This window comes from Sus scrofa, chromosome 9 (genome assembly GCF_000003025.6).
Source record: "Sus scrofa isolate TJ Tabasco breed Duroc chromosome 9, Sscrofa11.1, whole genome shotgun sequence".
Classification (NCBI taxonomy): domain Eukaryota; kingdom Metazoa; phylum Chordata; class Mammalia; order Artiodactyla; family Suidae; genus Sus; species Sus scrofa.
The window spans coordinates 33,565,003-33,586,138 of record NC_010451.4 but is presented as its reverse complement, the minus strand read 5'-3'; the positions used below and the strand labels follow the sequence as shown (position 1 = coordinate 33,586,138).

At 37.9% G+C, this 21,136-nt stretch overlaps 1 protein-coding gene across 3 annotated transcripts in view; it reads left to right on the top strand.

Moving 5' to 3' along the window:
- The window catches only part of MMP13 (matrix metallopeptidase 13), a 67,698-nt gene that overhangs the window by 30,562 nt on the left and 16,000 nt on the right, over positions 1-21,136 (top strand). For 2 of the 3 annotated variants that reach the window (XM_021062710.1, XM_021062712.1), the window contains exons 2-4: positions 12,405-12,563; positions 18,693-18,816; positions 20,243-20,319. In XM_021062710.1, the coding sequence (XP_020918369.1) occupies positions 20,311-20,319 (9 nt within the window). In that variant the 5' untranslated portion in view covers positions 12,405-12,563; positions 18,693-18,816; positions 20,243-20,310. Of the gene's footprint in view, positions 1-12,404; positions 12,564-16,042; positions 17,241-18,692; positions 18,817-20,242; positions 20,320-21,136 lie in introns of those variants that run through there. The other variant, XM_021062711.1, reaches the window with a different exon arrangement.

Here is a 21,136-nt window from a genome sequence, read left to right as displayed (position 1 = left end):
GGGAGAGGATGGTGGGTAGAGATGAGGCTGGAGCATTGTTAGGCAGACTTCATAGGCCAGGGATAGGGGTTGGTTTCACTTTGAAAGCGATAGAAAACAATTGGAAGATTTTAGCTAAAGAATGAGCGATCTGATTTCCTGTTGGAAAACATTTATTTAAGCTGTTGTTTGAAGGATAAATTTTAGGGGGAAAATTTGAATCAGTGGGAACCGGTTAGTAGGTAATAACAAAAGATTGAAGAGCCAGCAATCAGCATGGGTTTTACAAAACCCATATTTTTTCCTGATTACACTAATAACCCTGAACTAAGCATAAGATGTAGATTACCCCAAATTTTAGGGTTTTCCCTTTGGAGAGATTTCCTGAATTAGAATGGCTGAATAAGAAATATAATCTTTTTTTCTTCAAGTTTGTCTGCAGAAGTACTGTTCCCAATAGCTAAAAGATGTACACATCCCAAATGTCCATCAATGGATGAATGGGTAAACCAATTGTGGTATATACTTATATACAGTGGGGAATTATTCGACCACACAAATAATGAAGTACTGATACATGCTACAAGGTGATGAAGCTCTAAAACATTATGCTAATTGAAGAGGCCAGATATAAAAAGTCACATATTACATGATTTTATTTATACGAAATACCATAATAGGTAAGTCCATAGAAACAGAAAACAGACTGGGAGTTGCCAATGACTTGTGGAGCCGGGAGCATGGGGAAGGGCAATTGCTTAAAGGGTCCAGGGTTTTCTTTAGGGAAGGTGGAAGTGTTTTGGAACTCATTATATGTAGAGGTTACCCAACATCATGAATGCATTGTCACAGAATTATACAATTTAAAGCAGCGCATTTTGTTTATGAGACTTTCACCTCAATTAAAAATTTTTAAAAATTCATTTGTACATTTCTTAACTTTGAGGAACCTCATTTGCAGTGTTTTCACCAGTGCTTTCTAAAAGGGTGGTAGCAAGTTATCCTGGTGTCAGCAATATAGGAATCCCAGTTTCACCCTATGTGCCTGCCTATATGTTTGCAAATAACATTTCAGTTAAAATTTTTCATTTCTATGTTTCTCAGTTACATTTTCTCTTATAAAAATTGTCTTTTTGTCTTGTACTTATTTATCTACTGAGTTCTTATGCTTCTGTTACCATTTTGTATATCTTGTAAAATAAAAATATTCCTTTTTCTGTTTTGTTTCTTACACATATTTTCTATAGTCTGTCTGCCTTTTTTTAAAGTCTACTTTTTTTTTTTTTTTTTTTTTACAATTTTATATCATCAAGCTTATATGTTTTCTCCATTGTGATTACCTCTTTTACCTTTAGGCTGAGAGACTCACCCTTTTAAAAAGGTCTGACTTCTATTTTTATCTAGCTTTTCTATGGTTTGATCCATCAGGAGTTTATTTTTAATAGTTAAATATTTTTATAAGGTTTTCTATGGACAAAGGAGAAGCTGTAATTTCTTACCAGAATAATATAATTTTGAGCATGGTTTCTCAAAATTGAGCAATGTGCAGACCACTTTTAAAGGAAAAAAAAAAAAAAGAACCCTTGACTCTTAATGATGACATTATTTTCATTACGTTATTTCCAATTTCCAATTACGGATTGACTTATGTCCTGTCAACATTTACATATTGAAGTCCTAACCCTAGCACTTCTGAATGTGACCTTATTTGAATGTAGGGTTATTGCAAATGTAATTAGTTAAGATGAGGTCATGCTGGAGTAGGGTGGGTCCCTAATCCAATGTGGTGTCCTTATGGAAAGGGGAAACTGGGATGTAGACATGCATGCAGGGAACACCACATGAAGACTGGAGTGAAGCTGTCACAAGCTAAGGAACTACCAGAAGCTAAGAGAAAGACCTGGAACAGATTTTTCCCTGGTGACTTCAGGGGGAATATGGACCTCCCAGAACCTTGTAACCTCATGATCTGAGAGATATTAAATTTCTGTTGTGTAAGCTACCCAAATACTTTCTAATGGGTACTCTAGCCAACTGGTATATTTATATATGTGCACCCCATAAACCTACAGTTCTTTTATGGCTATTAAAGCAAATTGAATTTATAAAATACATATAAATTATAATCCCCCCAAATTTAAATGAACTGCCACTAAGTGAATGTGACAACTGGCATAATTTTGCTACGACTGCATCATTACTCCCAACATGAAGACATTCCTGACTGCAAATTCCTGTGCAATTCTCCCACCTTTTCTCTACTCCAGAACTTTCTTTTAGACAATGCTCATGACAGCATTTAGTTTTCACTGGGCCTATTCAGTTATCCCCTGATCTCAATAACTTAAAAATACAGCCGCAAACATGGGCTGGAAATCATGTTGTAGTTCTGGGTTCCAAGGTGGTCATTTAAATAACCCAGGCTACGCTTATGCTGATCACTTTTTAGAAGACCATTAAAATCAAAATACAAAAATGAAAAATTCTCATGGGAACGTTGTAGACCCCTAAGAACACATGGTACAAACTACCAGGTATGCAGAGACTTCAGTTTGAGAAAAGTTAATCCTGAGTGACCCTCCCACCCGGTGAGGTTTGCCCTGGGAATGACTCTCCCTGCTGCTTGCTTTCCAGTTAATGAACTAGATCACTGGTGACCTCACTCTGGTTTACTTTTCTATATTATGTTGACTTCTTCATGTCCTAGTCCCTTCTCAGAGAATCCTGAAGATGCTATGGTTGCTCCTTCAAGGCCAATTTCCTTGCTGCCACAGGTTGCTAAAAATGTGAGCTGCGAATAGGGTTTAATACAATGTTCTCATGACCTAGCGAGAAGGTTTTTTCTTTTTGTTTTTAATAATTTCAGTTCAACAAAAATCTGAGTTGAAAAGTATCAAATCAAAGACCAACAGGAAAACATGGATTTACATAAGCATTTACTGAAAAAAAAAAAAAATCTCAACACTGTAAATCTAGACTACTGTGGTCTTACTTCCCAAAATGCTCAGAGTAGGAACCGGAAAGCCAGCAAACCACTTCTCACGCTCTATAATTTGGAAGAGAAGAGAACTAGATTTCACAGTTTGGACACCTTTGCTCAACTATGTTGTAAGCATATTTCTCTTCAAATTCCTGGGAAAACTAGCGTTCCTCTACAATGCTAGATTTTGCCCAATGCTGGCCTAAAAAAAAAAAAAAAAAAAAATGGCTTAAAGAATTTAGTCGAGGTTTCTGGTGGAAATAAGTATCACAATCGTTGAAACATTCTAAATTTGTTTTACCCATGTTTGCTAATGGGAACATCTGACATGAAACCTGCTGATTTGCTCATTTGTGCAGTGCTACCTCCTGGGACCGGATGAGAGACGGGATGTCTGTAAGCTGGGAGCACTTGGCTGGATCTCTTCCCAAGACAACTTTGAAGTTGAGATGATTCAGCCAACCAATCTTCAGAATGGGGAGGCTAGAGAGACTATGTAGCACAGGGAAAGAAGTCTAAATTTGAGTCCTGGAAGACCTTAGATAGGCAAGATATTACACTTTCTTACCTCTTGTTTTCACATGTGTACCTTGAAGAAATAGACATACTTTATAGGATATTGTAAAACATTAATTGAAGTAAAATATATAAAGTGTTTCTGCCCTCCCCACATTATATAATATCTACACATACATACAAATATTAAGTTGAACCATTTGAAATTCCCAGTATTGACCATTTTTGACCTAAAAATGGCAATTTCATATGGTTTGACACATAGGTATATAAAGTTATGAGCAATGGCGAAAAAGAAGCACTACCTTTTGGGGATGAAGAAAGCACACATCTATACTTAAAGACAGGATGGAAGATATCTGACCCAACACAACACCCAATAGATGGCACAGTGTCCCCAGCATACATTTAAGAAAGAGCTCAACAAGAGAATCAAAGTAGGCAGTGGGGCCATTTTGGCATGTAGATGCTTTATTAATATCAACTCTTCAAAGGAAGCAATTTGTGAGCTTAAAAACAGAATACACCCAACTTTCCAAGGCAAATTAAAAACTCACCATGAAATGGCCTCGATATTTAATTTTCATTTCCTTAATTAACCCTGAGGTGTTTAATGTTGATGCCAGGATGTGAGTCATGATATTTTGCTCATTCACCTTTATTTGCTATAGCACAAAGGAATGGACCAGCCCTGCGACAGGTCCGATTATACAATAGTTTTTCCTCTTTTCAGACCTGCAATGAGCAATGTTCTATCCATTTGCCACCCCCACATCCAGTCTCCTAGAAATGATTTGCCACCTCCAGGTTTTGTCTTCAGATTAATGGCTCATATTTTCACGTTTCGACTAGGTGACCTTCCTACCCGGTGGCTGGATGAGTTCCTGTGGCTTTGTCCAGTGAGGAGGCAAGGTGACCACTAAGAGAAATTGGGTCAAAATGGTGAAGATCCAGGTCAGGAGATCAGTTTAGTGTCTGTAATGAATTTTTACCCTTTGGGCTTAAAAAATGAAAAGCCCAGGAAACGCAGCCTCGTAGAGGCTGGGATGGGGGTTGTTAGTGAGCTGTCAGCAAGGAGGCCTCCAGGGTGGTTTACACCCAAATTTCTGTTAATTTCCTGAGTTCTCTGGAATTAGGAGTTCAGGGAAACCCTTCAGCATTTAGCAAATACAGAAATTGCATCAGGTTTCTTACCAAACACAGGCCCAATGCATTGCTCAATGTCTGTATGGTAAAAATTATATGCTGTGGTGTATGTAAAAGAGGAAAAACCATAAGTGGAGGGCATCTCATCCCACAGTAAAGCAGTGCCAATTTCAGTTGGTAGCACCACAGTGGCTTCCAGTAACCTAAAGGAAAATATTATGTTAACCTGTTTCCCTAATGTGCTACTTTCTTCAAAACAGAAGCAGTGAAATGTTTGACTCAAAAACAATATTCTAGATTTTTAACAGGGTCTTGATGAATTCTTAATTATTTTTGCTTGTGTTTAATCTCTTTTTTTACCTGGTTGGTTTATTGTTGGTGATTTTATAGAGATGGAATCTGAGTGACAAGTCCTATTTATTTTGACTTGGAATTTTTTCTGTCCAAAGCCTGAAGAACTCTGCCCCAGTAATTATGTAGGACAGGTTTATTCCAAGCCTAATTAGGAGTATTATGTGAAAATGTCATATGTCAAATATAAGTCAAGTTCCAATTTGGGATGTTATTTTTCCTTTGTCTCTTTTTTAAGGGCCTCATCCGTGACATATGGAAGTTTCCAGGCTGCTAGGGGTCTAATCAGAGCAGCAGCTGCCAGCCTACGCCAAAGCAACACCAGATCCTAGCCTCATCTGTGACCACCACAGCTCATGGAAACATAGGATCCTTAACCCACTGAGCAGGGCCAGAGACTGAACCTGAGTCCTCGGTGATACTAGTCTGGCTTGTTACACCAAGACACACTGGGAACTCCAGAATGTTATTTTTGATCTAAGCAAATCTGGCTTTTTATAAGACAAAATTTATAGTAGTAGAGACATGATCAAGTTGAGAATTATGCAGTTCAGTGAAGTGTTCTTGAAACACTTTGTTTTCAAGATGCCTACTCAGTGACTACTGTAAAATATGTATCAGCAGGTGAAAAATGCTGGAGAACACCTTACTTGGGAAATCATGAGTCTGGGATAATTCCCATTTCCTCCCATCTTGTCCTTGGGGACTCTCAAACAAACTAAGTTTTGAGTCATCGGTACATATTATTAACAAGCAGAAAGCGATTTGTCTGGGTTTTGTGTCCTACTGGACCAATGGTGCTAACCAAGCATTACATAGAAATCTTCAGAATCTTTCAGCCTCAAGTGTTCACCTCTTGATAATCCAGCATGCTCACCCTCTTGGCTTCTAGCCTTAGGTTTCTTCTATGAGATATACTTCTTTTTTCCCTCTCCAAATTCCTTTTTTTTTAGTTAACTTACATTACAGGATAGTGGTTAAGCACATGGGCTTTCGTGCCAGAAAGAGCTAAGTTTAATTCCTGCACCTACCATTTACTGGCTTTAAGAAGTATGAAGTCTCTGAATTTATTTTCTGATTAGAAGGGAATGATAATAATAATAATAAAAATATAGTTATGTATCATTACACATATGAAAAAAGATTTAGCCTAGTTACTAAATAAGTATTAGCTTATTAGATTTAAATAATAAGGGATATTATTTAAGGGACTTGTTAACTCTGACTTCTCCCTTACCCTCTTTGCTCATCTTGCATTATCTTTTATATTCTAATAGCATTAGCCAACTCTAGTATAGACTGTGAAGCAGCCTCAGAATTTTAGGGAAGAATGATTTGCTTAGTACATACCATGCCCACAGCCCCCTGCCCAGGACTAACCCCGTGCATATTTGTCACCATTCTTTATGTTGACCACCATGTCACCATCGTGGCCACCGAATTTAACCAGGACCCTTGAAACTAAAGGTAGACATTCATAGACTTGCTAGAAAACTTTATGCAAGAGGAGCAATTCTACATTGGGAGTATCTAAATGAATCAATCAGATTCTCTATCTCAGAGTATATCAGAGATACACAGAGAGGAGACTGAAAAACCTAAACCAACAGGATAATAAGCAGACGCTCTGAAGTCACAAATAATCAGAAATCATGAAAGAAGGAGGGACTGGGAGTGTCAGGGATTAGTATAGGCAAGTGGAGGTTAAGCAGAAGCGAGGAATCAGAGAGGAGAAGAAAGGCACGAGGCTGACAGTGTCCTTAAGTTAGTGACTGGCCTTGGTGGGGATATCATAAGAGCTGCTGCTGGACAGCTAGAACTGGCACTGAATTGGGGAAGAAGATTGGTTTTCCGTGAGAGCTGCCCAGATGACTGTAAACATTTTAAAGGTAATAGGCCTCCATGAATCCCTTCATGTATTCCCAGAGAGTGACCACTTGGTGACCAACTTCTGACTTCTGTGGGCCAACACTGTGGGCCTCCATATCCAAGCATTCCAGCAGCAGGTGTTGCACACATTGTTATCTTTTCAGGTTGGCCTTGACTGTTTGCTCAAACATAAAGACTGGTGAGGAGAAAGGTCAAGAAGACTCCCGTGAACTCCTGCATTAAAACCATAAAGAACATGATCTATCTACTTGTTTATCTCCATAAAGCTGCCTCATATGCCATCTCTTAAAATGCCTTTTACCATTTTCTCTACAGTCCAAGCCCCTCACCAAAGCCCTGCAGAACCTAATGAAAGTTCACAGCCTCTGTGAAGTGTTTTCCAGTTGACTGACTTCTCCCTGATCTGCTGTAGCTCTTGTCTATTTCTGTTGTCCTATATTAGAATGTGGTAAGAGAAATATTCCTTTGTACAAAGGATTCTGTTCATTGGGATTTTCCCCCGTTCTGTGTCTAAAAGATTACATCTTCTATTTCTTGCATGTATTCTAAAACTTTAACTACTATGCTTCATGTGCGAATGATATTCAAAAAATATTGGCTTATCTTCAGTAATAACACACAACAACAGTAATAACTGACATTGATGACAGGGGGAGAACCTGCTATCTGTCAGGTGCAGAGCTGCTGCTTGTTATTATTTTTTTAATCTTTTCTTTTTTTAAGGCCGCACTGGGGTATATGGAAGTTTCCAGTCTAGGGGTTGAATCAGAGCTGCGACTGCTGTCCTTCACCACAGCCACACCGGATTCGAGCCGAATTTGCAACCTATGCTGCTGCTTGCGGCAATGTGGACCCACTGAGCAAGGTCAGGGATCCAATGCACATCCTCACTGAGACTACGTGGAGCCATAACAGGAACACCTGCTTTACTTATGTTGCTTCTGTTCCTCATATTGATAAGAAAGAAGGATATTTTTCATCCCTGGTTTGTACACTAGAAAAAGCAAACTTAGAAAGTTAAATAATTTTGCCAATGTCACACAGCTTCAAAGTCACCCATCAAGATCACACTTGGTACCTGTTTCCACTGTACACTGATGGTTAATGTTTCAGGCATCATACGGAGGGGACTCCATATCTGGAGTGCTGCTGTTGCTCATTATCTGAACTTTGAGCTTTCATGGTTGTCTACTTTATTTTGAATATAATTTGCCCTTCTGAACTAAGATTTTTCTTCCTTAAATGGCTTTTAAGGAAATGAAAAATCTCTTGCTTGTTATCTGTCATTCTTTCTCTCTTTTTTATGGTTATGGAAAATCCAGTGGTGATTCATACATACAAAATCAATTTCAAAGTTTTTAGTAAAGGTATGCAGCACCGTCTTCTCTGCCCCAAGGGCATGGCTCACAGAGTCTTCATATCATTTATACTTTCATCCAGTGTAAGCCGCAAATACTGTCTGGAGTTGAAGCCAGACAATATGATTCATATTATCTAGTGACTCTTAGTACCTTAAAATCTTAACAAACATAGAAGAGATTGTAAACAACTTCTTTAAACTGTATGTATTAATGTCAATAGTATAATAATAATAATTAGATTACCAAATTTGTTACTTTTATTAATAAAGATATATTATTATTTTTATTGTTTTTTTTTTTCTTTTTACTGCCTCATCTGTGGCATGTGGAAGTTCCCAGGCTAGGGGTTGAATTGGAGCTTTACCTGCAGGCTTGCACCACAGCCATGGCAACACTGGATCCAAGCCACATCTGTGACCTACCCTGCAGCTTGTGGCAATGCCAGATCCTTAACCCACTGAAGGAGGCCAGGGATTGAACCCACATCCCCATGGAAAATATGTCATGTTCTTAACCCACTGAGCCACAGCGGGAACTCCTAGCTCATTAACTCTTAACTGAATAAGGCTATGTACAATATAAACTGAATTTGGGCCTAGGCATTTTTTCTTTAGCGTATCCATCAGCCCTGTAATTTCTGAGCCCTGAGTTCATAAATATCAATAATTACAAATAGTGTGCAGCCCACAGAAAAACTATTATGAATTAGGTTAGGTTCATAGAGAATGCTTTTCAGACAACTTAAAAAAAATAAAAAAAAAAACCCTCTAACCCTTCTCCTGATTAATTATATTCTGATCAGGGAGTTGCTTGTATTGTCATATTTTGTTGTCTCTGTTTTCCTGAGACAAAAATATGTGTGTATAAAAAGGCAGTTGAACTTCCATTGCAGAGCAAAAAGCAGATAAATGCCCTTTATAACAGGTAATTTGGGTTAGGCTGGTCTGGGATGGAAGAGTAGTTATAAAGCTCAACAAGGTTACATATCTCTGCTGCCCTAATAGCCTTTGCCCTAAAAATCATCTCTGGATCATGGTAGCTCAATACAGACCAGAGCTTTTCAAAAGAAACTAACAAATGGGTGCTCCAATGTTAATTTGCACAGAGGAATACAATGCGAGGTAAAAAAAATGACTATTAAGGAATCATATCCAATAATAGATATAACCTTTTCCACGGAGAGATGCCTATGTGAGAAATATAACCAAGTTTGGGGATTTTGTTGTTGTTGTTGTTGTTGATTTGGTAGCAGAGCAAAAAGCTCTGGGTAATCTTAAAGAATTGTTCCTTCAGACCTTGCCCGTTACTCTTTTCTCCCTCACAGACCAGATACCCCAGGCAGAACAAGTAGATATTGCTGCAGACAAATATGCCTATATGTCAGCCTTTACTCTGTTAAAATTATATAGAAGAACTAAAAGTTATAAACTGTACAAGAACCAAGAGAATGGGAGGGTATATTATTAGCACTTGAGAAATTTCAATAAATTTCTGAAATTAATAAAATGATAATACTGGTATTTCAGTACTTGTTTTATAAAATTCTATGTTTGATACTCCTATTTCATTTTAAAAAACATTCAGAGTTTATAACATTTTAAAAAATATCATTGAAATTAAGTAGTTAATGCATTTTAAAATTTCTAAGTATATTTTAGAACAAAAAATTTATTGGGACTTGTCAAACATGTATTAGCTTTTAAAAATAAATTATCAAAACAAATTTTTAAAATAAAAAGCAAATTATTTTAATCTTTAGTTTGATCATTTTTTTTTTTTCTTTTCAGGGCTGCACCTGTGGCAAATGGAAGTTCCCAGCTAGGGATCCAATGGGAGCTGCAGCTGTCAGCCTGTGCCACATCCACAGCAATGCCTGATCTGAGCTGTGTCTGTGACCTACACCACAGCTCACAGAAATGCTGGATCCTTAACCCAATGAGTGAGGCCAGGGATGGACCTGCAACATCTTGGATACTAGTTGAGTTTGCAACCCGCTAAGCCACAATGGGAACTCCCTTTAGTTTCATCATTTGTAAATGAATTTTTCTTATACATGTATTAATTTCAGTTTTCTCATCTTCACACCCCAAATTTTGGTAAAATCTTTCCTTTGCTCTCATAATTCAAAAATTGGTCTCCATTAATTGTGTGAGATCAGTCATGAGGAATAAGAAAGTGTTGAGGGAATTCCCACTGTGGAGAAATGGGATACTGTGGCGCAAGTGGGTTGGCGTCTCTGGAGCACTGGGACAGAGGTTCCATCCCCAGCTAGGCATGTTGGGTTAAAGATCCAGCAATGTTGCAGCTGCTGTGTAGGTTGCAGCTGCTGTGTAGGTTGCAACTACGGCTTGGGTCTGATCCCTGGCCAGGGAAATACATATGCCTCTGGGCTGCCAAAAAAGAAAAAACATAATGAAATAAAATGCTGAGCTTTTCAAATGATTTACATTTGTTATATTATTTTCTAGGTTACCTGTTATTATAGTATCACTCTCACTGCTTTCTAGTATGTTTTTGTTGAATTGGAGAGAAAGAGGTAGAATTCCAAATGGTACCTCGGGGTGCAATTCCAAGGAAGTGTGCACTGCATGTGAATGTAAGCTGTCCCTGGGAACCACAGAAATCACTGAGAATGGTGCCTCTACTTGGATCTTATCAGCAAGCCATTTTTAACCACCACTGGTTTCTGGGAACCATTTCCTGATTTAATGCCTAAATTTGGGGAGTGGGTCATCTTAATTTTTGAGATTTTTGACCTGCTTCCATCAACTGACTAAATTCTGTAAGATAATGACTAATGGTGGCGCAAACTGGTTCAAAATCATTTATTTAATCTGGATATGGCAAAATACACTGGGAGCAAAAGAGATATTAAGACGACTGTCTCTGATTACAATGTACTTGCCTTTTCAAACTGAAAGCACTCTGAAGTCACCCTCAACATGGCGGGAGTGGGATTTTCCAAGATGTGTAAAGTGTTTATAATTGGAGGAAGAGTAGATCAAATTCTGTATTTAATCTCTTCCTTGATCAGTTTCATCAGCTTGTATATTTGTACAAGAAGGGGTCAAAAATCTACACAATCAGTGTAGTCAGTGTTTTGGAAATTTTGAAAAGAATTTTGGTTTTGGAAAAAATTAACACATATCCTCAATGATGCTTTACCAGGCAAATGGCTCATTTCCTAACATCTGGATTATGTTAATATCACTTATGGTTGGATTCATGGTTAAAAATGGTCCTGGCAGCAAAGTGATTAGATGGGTTCCCAAGTTGAGGCAAGCTAGCCGTGAGGGTCCTTGGGTCATGATCTGTTGGGAAAATTCTTCTTAGTTCTATTATCCTATCTAGTCCTATTAGTAACTTTGTATCTGTGTATCTCAACTCACTCAGATTCTTAGCCACTCTCTAGTAAATAAGAGTCAAAGCAAAAGGACAGTGCTTGACCCTTTGTTGTTTCAGAATAAATGCCATTTCCTTTCTAAACTACCTCTCTTCCTCCCTACCATTTCTTCTTCCTCCTTTTTCTATTATCTTGCCTCTTTCTTTCCTTCCTCTCCTCTCCTTCCCATCTTCCTCCCTCCTCTCCTCCCTCCCTTCTTACCTTCCTCTTTCCCTCCCTCTCTCGTTTCCTCCCTTCCTCTTTTCCCTACATCTTATGTCAGATGGAAAATTATAACTTTCCTGTTGCTCAGCCAATTTTAGAGATAAAATTTTCAAAAAAGCAATATTTACATTCTATATTTATGATCATTAAACAAGCCTTTGCTTCTATTCATAAATTTTGGACAGAAAAATGTGCTACACCTGTTCTGTCCATGAACAGAAAGTAATGCAACAAAGTAGTGATAGGAAATAAGTCATATGCCAATATTTTGATCCTATAAAAGAGGCGCAGTGAGGCAGAGGTTCAAATTCTCTCCTTCCAAACTCCCACTCTCAAGTGGAGGTCTCTGCAGAAGCTCAAGCGGCAGAAGCAACTCTGTGCTTATAGTTTGTCAGTTCCAGAATATTGCTGTCTGCTGGCCCCTATCAGTCCCTCCCCTACTTCCAGAGAACAGGATTTCCTCACCAAGGCAGAACTGCTTCTCACAGAGGTAGTGGCTCCTCCTTTCACTGTTTTCTGAATTTAGCATGTAGTTTTCTCATTTAATGGGCACCATTGTGTGCTTTCTTTCTAGCACTATTTGAAAGCCTGTTATCAACTCCCCTTGAGATGAACACATGGAAAGGAAATCTGAACTTCTGGGCAGTAGACTTCAGCATATGCAAGCCTTCTTTGGTCTACGAGCAAGTGGCTAAGGAGACGGAGAAACTTAAAACCCTATGAAGCAGCTAAGGTGTGTGCGGTCCCTGATACAGTGAAGTCTAATTTTTTCTTTAAAAAATGGAGTGGCTAACTGATACCTTGACCAACAAGTGAAAAAGTGGCTCGTAATTTTTTCTCTATGCAGTGTGTATGCTACTTTAGCTGGAAAGATCAGCTTCAGCAGTTTAGCATGTGTTTAGTAGTTTGGAGGTAATACGTAGTATCCTAGACTATCCCAGTCTGTAGGCTGACTAGCATTAACTTTTATCTCTTTGTGTGGTTTTAAGGAAATTTCTCAATGTCTTTGAACCTGTTTTCCAATGTTGTATAAAAGGATTAGGTTGATGATCTCTGAATGTCCTTTTGGTGTTATTCCAAAATCACATTCTTGTGTATTCCAAACCAGGCTTATCTCTGCTACTTGAATATTGAGTTAGTCAATCTTCTCTAGGGGGCTTAAATATCTTAAAAGAAAATAATTTTTTATTCAAAAATATGGTAGAAAACTAATGATGTCATTTTTCCCTTATGTAGTAATTTTCAATGAGAACTGAACTTTAAAATAGTTAAAATCAGCTGTTTCTTAATAATGGTAGTGTGGTGCAACAACATTTTCCAGAAAAATCTGGAAAGTTCAAAAACAGCAAATATTGAGCCTATATTATTGGGTGGAACTGATTCTTTCGCAAGTGAGATTTTAAATTATAATTCAAGTGAAACAAGAGATTAAGACCCTAGATAATTCCAGCATGAAATCTGTAAATAATCATCTTGAGCCTGTCTTTATTTGCAATTATTCTTTTGTTTATCCATTCAACATATTTAAATTGAGAGTGTAATATATAACAGGCATGGGTCAAATCTCTAGGAATTTAAAAATGAGTAAGAAACACTTTTGTGCTCAATCTCTAGTAGAATCAGAAAGATATTTCGCCACTAGTGGATGTGCTTTTAAAGTAAAACCTCTTTGATTTAAAGGCTATTAAATGTTTTATTTAGTATGCATAAATCTCATTTAGCAAAATGTCAGAGAAAGGAAGCCTTTCAGTATACTCCTATGCTAAAGGTATAGTTTTACTTGAACGGCAAATCAAGTTAGGGTGAAGTAGCTAATTTTTCCCAAGAATCTGTGAACTTGATGGTTCTCTTAATTGTCTCTTGCCTTGAACTTCAATGAAATCAACAAACCTTCAAATATTTTACATTAAGTAGAATTTTGCACTCATTTAAAATTATTAATGTCTTTATAGGATTTTTTTTTCCCTTTTCATGGCTGCACCTGTGGCATACAGAAGTTCCCAGGCAAGGGGTCAAGTCAGAGCTATAGCTGCTGGCCTACACCACAGCCACAGCAATGGCGGATCCAAGCCACATCTGCCAGCAACATCACAGCTCATGGCAACTCCAGATCCTTAACCCTCTGAGTGAGGCTGGGATTTACTCAAATCCTCATGGACACTGTGTTGGGTTCTTAACTGTGGTTCCCAGTGAGCCACAATGGGAACTCCCTTTATAGTAATGTTTTAAGTATAAGGTTATTATGGTGCAGTTTAAATTTTTAAACTAAGAATACTTGGAGATATGTAAAAGTTAAGGCTGTCTCTAAAGAAATTTGAATATACCAGATTCTGATTTCATAAGGAAACAAGGACAATGAAAAAGCTAGGTTCAAAAAGTACAACAATCTTTAAAATGTCACATTTTAATGCCTCTGTGTGTTAATTAGAATAGCAAAATACACTCTAGCTCTTTCCCCTAAAACTGTGGACCATGTTGTCCAGGCAACATTCAAGCTGTGGAGTCATAAAACCCAACTCCATTTCACTAGAGTTTTCTGGGACACTACTGACATATGACCTTCTTTGAAAGCAGAGGTAATGAAAAATTGTCTTTATCGAAGAGTTTCATCTTTTTAATATACTCCCCCTGAACTGTAGGTTTTGTTCTTAAAATTTTTTTCCACAATTATTTTCTGAATTGTTCCCCTTTTGGAACATGGGGATTTTGTCCCCATTTGATGGGTCCTTTGAATGGCCGGCTCATGCCTTGTCTCCTGGGGAGGGACTTGGATGCGATGTTCATTTTGACGATGATGAACCCTGGACAAATGATTCCAAAGGGAAAGGGGAATATCTTTCAGTCAGCACTGATGTAATCCTATTCACTGAATTTGTGCAATCATTGACCTCAAAGGGTAGTCAAAGTGACAAAAGTTCCCCATTTGGGAGAAAATTGATTTGTCCATTTTATGTAAATAAATTGTCAAAACATTGAGTTTTCTATCTCAGATCCCCAACAGCAATTAAGGCAATAAAACAGAATCAACGAAAATGCTTTTTGAGGTCTTGGATGGTGAAACTGACACCGCCAGGACTGTGTGCTAACACTGCAAAGCTTGACTTGACCCAGGTTTTTCACACCCTCCCCCCCCACCCCCGGTGGTTGAAGAAGAAGTAACATGGTTTCTAACTGTTGACCGTTGCAGCTTCAGTGTGGTGGAAATAATTTACAGTGATGTGCAAATAAAACATAGTGTCTATATATTCAGATATAAAACAATGATGGTTATTTCATGTTTTATGGCTTTATATTATATTCCTACTCTTCACTAACGCTTTAACTAATATATTAAGAGACAGGCAACACAGGCATTAAATATCTATCCACAACCTCTCTATTTTCTTATTAGAGAAAGAATGTCATCGTGTCCCTGATCTGGCATAGAAAATATATCCTTTTTAATTAACTAAAGAGCATAGAAAAGCTTGCTGAAAAACGTCTCTAACTTGGGCAAATGGGGAATTAGGAGAGGTGTGTGTTTATATCAACTACATACTAATAGATGTATTTGCCGGCTACTTTCTGCCAGAAGGCTTGCCTGAATCAACAAGAATTGATGTAATTGGTATGTTTATAGTTTTAATGCAAATGTTGCTAAATGCTTTAAATAACCTAAAACCTCAAATTTGAGTCTCCCTCATGTGTCCATTATTGCTAGAAGCTCACCAATTGTTTTCATAGTGCCCAAACAAACTCCAGATAAACTCCATTATCATTGATTCAAATTTAACTTTTCGTAGGTATTCTATGTCAAGCACATATTATTCATCAGGTGTTTTGGCTATTAACAATATAAACAACAACAAAAGTTACAAAAATACAATGATCAAATTCTTAAAATGTGCCATTTACTTTACAATTAAATACTCCTACTCATTCTATAAGACTGAATTCCTTATCCCCTCTCCACAGATGGGTCTGCCTGGTTTCAGGGCCAAAATCAGTACAGTATTTGCTTGCTTGCTTTCTCCTTCCTTCCTTTCTTTTTTTTCTTTCTTTTTTACAGCTGCACCTGCAGCAAATGAAGTTCCCTGGCCAGGGGTCAAATCAGAGGTGCAACTGAGGCCCATGCCACAGCCACAGCAACATGGGATCTGAGCCACATCTGTGACTACGCTGCAGCTTGTGGATCCTTAACCCATATCCTCATGGGGATATTGTGGGGTTCTTAACCTGCTGAGCCACAATGGGGTCTCCCTGTTATTATTATTATTTTTTTTTTACATTTTCCAAACTAAGTTTTTGATATAATGGTGCAGTTGTGCAATGCCCACATATTCTTTTTCACTGCAAGTAAAGTGACCATCATTTTTCTCTTAATCATTACTGCCTAACAACTGAGGAGTCAAAGGACTCAATGAATTGGTGATGGAAACTCCAGCCTGGACCACTTGGGCACTTGCTGTGTCAGGGTCACTTGCCTCAGACCATTGAAAAGGGTATCCTTGCTTTTTTCCTTCTCCACTAAATATGCAACACAGAAGAGATATAATTAATGAGGCTTAAAGAATTTGCCTGAAAAATCTGATTTTGTGTGGTTCTACCTGGATCATTGATGCTATATTCCTTCATAGACATTAACCTACTTGCTGTTGCTGCACATGAATTTGGCCACACTTTGGGGCCTCACCATTCCAATGACCCCGAGGCTCCGATGTACCTTATCTGATACACACCCACTTTAGCCAGAAAAAAATGTTCTCCAAGGGTGACGTCAAATGTACCAAGCTCTCCCTTTTGATGAAGTTTGAGGTTTTTGTTTGTTTTGGGGTTTTTTTGTTTGCTTTTTGTTTTGGCTGTACCTGGAAGTTCCTGGGCCATGGATTAAAACCACACCACAACAGTGACCTGAACTGCTGCAATAACAATGCCAGATCCTCAACCTGCTGGGCCACAAGGGAGCTCAAGGTTTTCTTCTCATTCTAGAAGTATTTTCTTGCCTTGCTAATTCTCTAAGACAGCTTTTCCCTAATATGTGTACTGTGGAATTCCAACCCTGCCAAGAAGCAACAGAAAACTGTTCAAAGCTCAAACAACTGTGTGAATCACTCTAAGCTCTAGCCCTTTCTTAGATTTTCATGATCTCATGAAGCTCCGAGAATTCCTCCAAGAAAGAAACTGGTTCATGGTTGTTTAACCCAATATCTCTTAAATTTATTTGACCATAGATGGTTCCCTCTTTTCCTCCTCCTGCTCCTGCTACCTTTCTTCCTGCCTACTATTAATATTGGTGGAACGCCTCTGATAACCTGTGGAATGGGGTTTCACAGCATCTCTTTTGAAAAAGGCAGTCCTAAGACATATTAAAGTAAGGAGAGTTCTTCACGAGTTTGTGGAAGTCTGGATCTGAGAAAATCAGGATTATCAGGTTGGCCTCCATTTATTTTTCATCCAAATTTTTAATCTTATTTCAAAAGGCATATTTTATAATAATTATCTGTGAACCTCTAGTTTAAGATTCTCCAAATCTTTTTCCCATCTCAGAAGAGAAGCTTATTATTATTGTATGTTGCCCTTTAGCAAAATGCATGGCTGGTACAGATTACAGAGTACTGTTTTGTAAAATCCATCCTGTTAAAATTTATAGAATTTATATTAAATACAGTCCAAATTTTTGTAAGAAAAGAAAGTCCTATTAATGGTGGGAGATTTATTAATTGAAATATAATCCAATTAATGGATAACAATTAACTTATAATCTAATTAGTAAAGGACATGACATCAGTCTTGGCCAGGAGAAAATGTTCCTTACCTGTAGGCCTTGGAGACAGGGTAAGACAGTCATTACCTTTACCATCAAAATAAAGCTTTTATTATAATGATTTCTTCTTATGGCCACACCCAAAGCATATGGAAATTCCTAGGCTGTGGGTTGAATCAGACCTGTAGCTGCTGGCCTACGCTGCAGCTTGCAGCAATGCCAGATCCTTAACCCACTGAGAGAGACCAGAGATTCAACCCACATCCTTACAGACACTATGTAGGGTTCTTAACTTGCTGAGCCACAGTGAGAACTCCAAAACTTTCATTTCATTTCTTTTCTTACTCTCTGTGAAATTTAAAAATAGGGAGCTATTATTATCCTTGTATCTTAAAATAAATATATAATTTATACATGAAACTATACATTAAATTTTAAGACATAAGATACATTTAATGTACAAGAAGGTACAGTAAATTAGCACTTATTGGGACTGGAAAATGTGTTACTGTTTTCCTACTTTAATCCTTATGTCATCAACTGTATATCAGTGAGGATCCAACCAGGAACCAGAAACCACGTTAGGTATTAGAGGATTAAGTTTCACAGGTGATGGAAGGGCTGAGAAGATAAACAGAAGAGTGAAAGGACCTTGTAGCAACCCTGAAAACCTCTACCAGCCCCTGAGGCTAGGGGACAGAGGGAGGAGATGATGTGACCAATCCTGGAGACTGACAGAGGGGAGTTAAGAGTCCATGGTGGGGCAGCCTGCACGGAGCTGGAACCACAGCAGGAGGGGCCATCTACAGAGGACTAGAGACAGTGTCACACCTCCCAAGGAAGAGAGAGAGGACAGGAGCACCTGGCTTTCTCCTCCAGCTCTCCAGCGCCTCGCTTTGGCAGAACCTACCTAGACGCTATTTTGCAAGAGGGCCCCAGAAAAGTACTAGTTAGCAGTGGAAGGGTTGAGGTCAGGAAGTTAAGGACATAAACTCCTTAAAGCAAACCAGTGACCCTTCCCTCTTGTGCAGGGAGACACAGGGTGGTATCTGAGAGTAAGAATTAGGAATGAGCCATCGTAATGATCTGAAGACTTCTTCCTATCTCTTTTAAATCTAGATATCAAAACTAGAATGCTAGTGGTTATTTTGACTTTGAAAAGAATCCAGAGACAATTTGAAGCCAACAAAAGCACCATTCTGGATGGGATGACCACCTTTTTCACTGCAGACAAGTACTGAAGGTATGAAATCATCCTAGCAGTGAGATTAAGTTTGCCTTTGTTGGCAGTTTATGGCAGCAGTGAGTTCCTGTCTATAATCTTCAGAAATTAATTAACTAGGGTATGTAGAAAAATTTTAAATTATTAACTCCTTAATGCAGAGCATTATTAAGATACATTTTGTTCAATTCTGAGTCCATTCTCGATTTTGTAATAGATTCAATGAAGAAAGGCAAACCATGGATGACGGTTACCCCAAATGTATTAAAGATGACTTAGAATTGAAAATAAAATAGATGAGGCATACAAATAATCTGGCAAGTTTTTGAATTCTGGAAAGTACTGATTTTAAAAACCTTTAAGATTGACTATCATCTAAATAAATCAACTTTAAGGATAAAGTAGAAGTTGTTACATGTTTTTAAACAAAAGATTATCTGATTTAAAAAGTAAAATGCAGGGAGTTCCTGTTTTGGCTCAGTGGTTAACAAACTCGACCAGCACCCATGAGGATGCAGTTTCAATCCCTGGCCTCCCTCAGTGGGTTAAGGATCCGGCATTCCCGTGAGCTGTGGTGTAAGTTGCAGATGTGGCTCGGATCCTGCTTTGCTGTTATTGTGGTGTAGCTCCAGTTGGACCCTTAGCTGGGGAATCTCCATATGCCATGGGTGTGGCCCTAAAAAGACAAAAAGTAAAAAAAAAAGTAATATACAAAAAAGTAATAAACTTATTACATAAGACTGGAAAATAGGGAAAAAACTAGAAGATAAAAATGACTGTGATACCCTAAGATTTTTTAGATTTTATATATATATACAGATTTTTTATATTTTGTTTATATATATTTTGCATATAAATTATATATATTTTATATATATATAAAAATCTAAAAAAACTTGGGTATCACAGTCATTTTTTTCTTCTAGTTTTTTCCCTATTTTCCAGTCTTATGTAATAAGTTTATTACTTTTTTTGTATATTACTTTTTAAATCAGAAAATCTTTTGTTTAAAATTATGTAACAACTTCTACTTCAGTGAATTAAGGTCACAAGGTGAGGTTAGGCTGTTTTAAAAATAGCCTTTTTGCTTCATTGTTTAAATATTAGGGATTTTAAAATACACTGAAATTGCTTGTTGTTAAAAACCACTCAGGCCCCATTTCTCTAGCTTGTTTTCATTTCTATTATTCACTGCCAAACAATCCTGAATTTTTCAGAGACATTTGCACAGGGATGGGCTAGAAAGTGTGTTCTATTCCTGGCTGTTTTCTCTCACAGTATTTGGTTAAAGCTGGAAGAGGTGGACATTCAGTGACCACTCTTTTTAGCAAAACACAATAAAAATTAAAATTCATTAGGAACGGAGCCCAGGAAATTGTGTTTTGACTTTCAGATGTCATACTCTAGTAAGAACTAAAAACAATTTTTTTTTTTTTTTTTTTTGCAGATTCTATTTATTTCTTTTGTAGATCAACCCAAAATGAATGCAGGAACTCTGAAGAGCATGCAATTCAGATGTTAAAAGTAAGTGACCTCCAAAATTGCTGACCTGCTTTGCAGCTTCCACATCTAAAATAGTGGATTATGGGAGTTTCTGTTGTGGCTCAGCAGGTTAAGGACCTGACATTGTCTCTGTGAGGATGTGGGCTCAATTCCCTCGCTCAGTGAATTAAGGATCCTGTGTTGCCATAAACTGCAGTATAGGCTGTGGATGCAGCTTGACTCTAGTGTTGCCGTGGCTGTGGCGTGGACCACAGCTGCAGCTCCAATTCGACCCCTAATCCAGGAACTTCCATATGCTACAGGTATGGCTGTAAAAGAAAGAAATAAATAGAGGATTATGCCATGATTACGCATACGTAGGTTAAGTGGGGCACTCTTACACCTTAATCTAGGGTGCAATCTGATTAAGTGTTTTAATTCTAGATTAGTTCTTTTTTTTAAAAGCACATGTGCCCATTTTATGAGGTTATAGGTGAAAAAAAAATTTAAAAAGGACAGAAAATCAGAGACTAGAACAAAGTGAGGTAGGAGATAGGTGGGACCCAGGTGAAGCATTTACAACCTGTTTCCTGGTTTCCTATTTATAACCAGTCTCCTGTTTACACTTGAAGGTAAAGATAGGTGACTGAAGCAGGCTGAGCACTTAGAGCTGTCTCCTTCTGACATCTCAAGGTAAAGGTAAAGGTGAGAACAAAGAGGAGATAAGCTCTGCTTGAGTAAAAGATAAGGAGACCATATTTCCCTTATTCTTGAGGTCAAGAAGACTTCCCAGAGGACACACGCAGAAAAGTTCCTGGGGTCAAAAGGGGAGGGGGCACTAGCCTATAATATGTCCTAT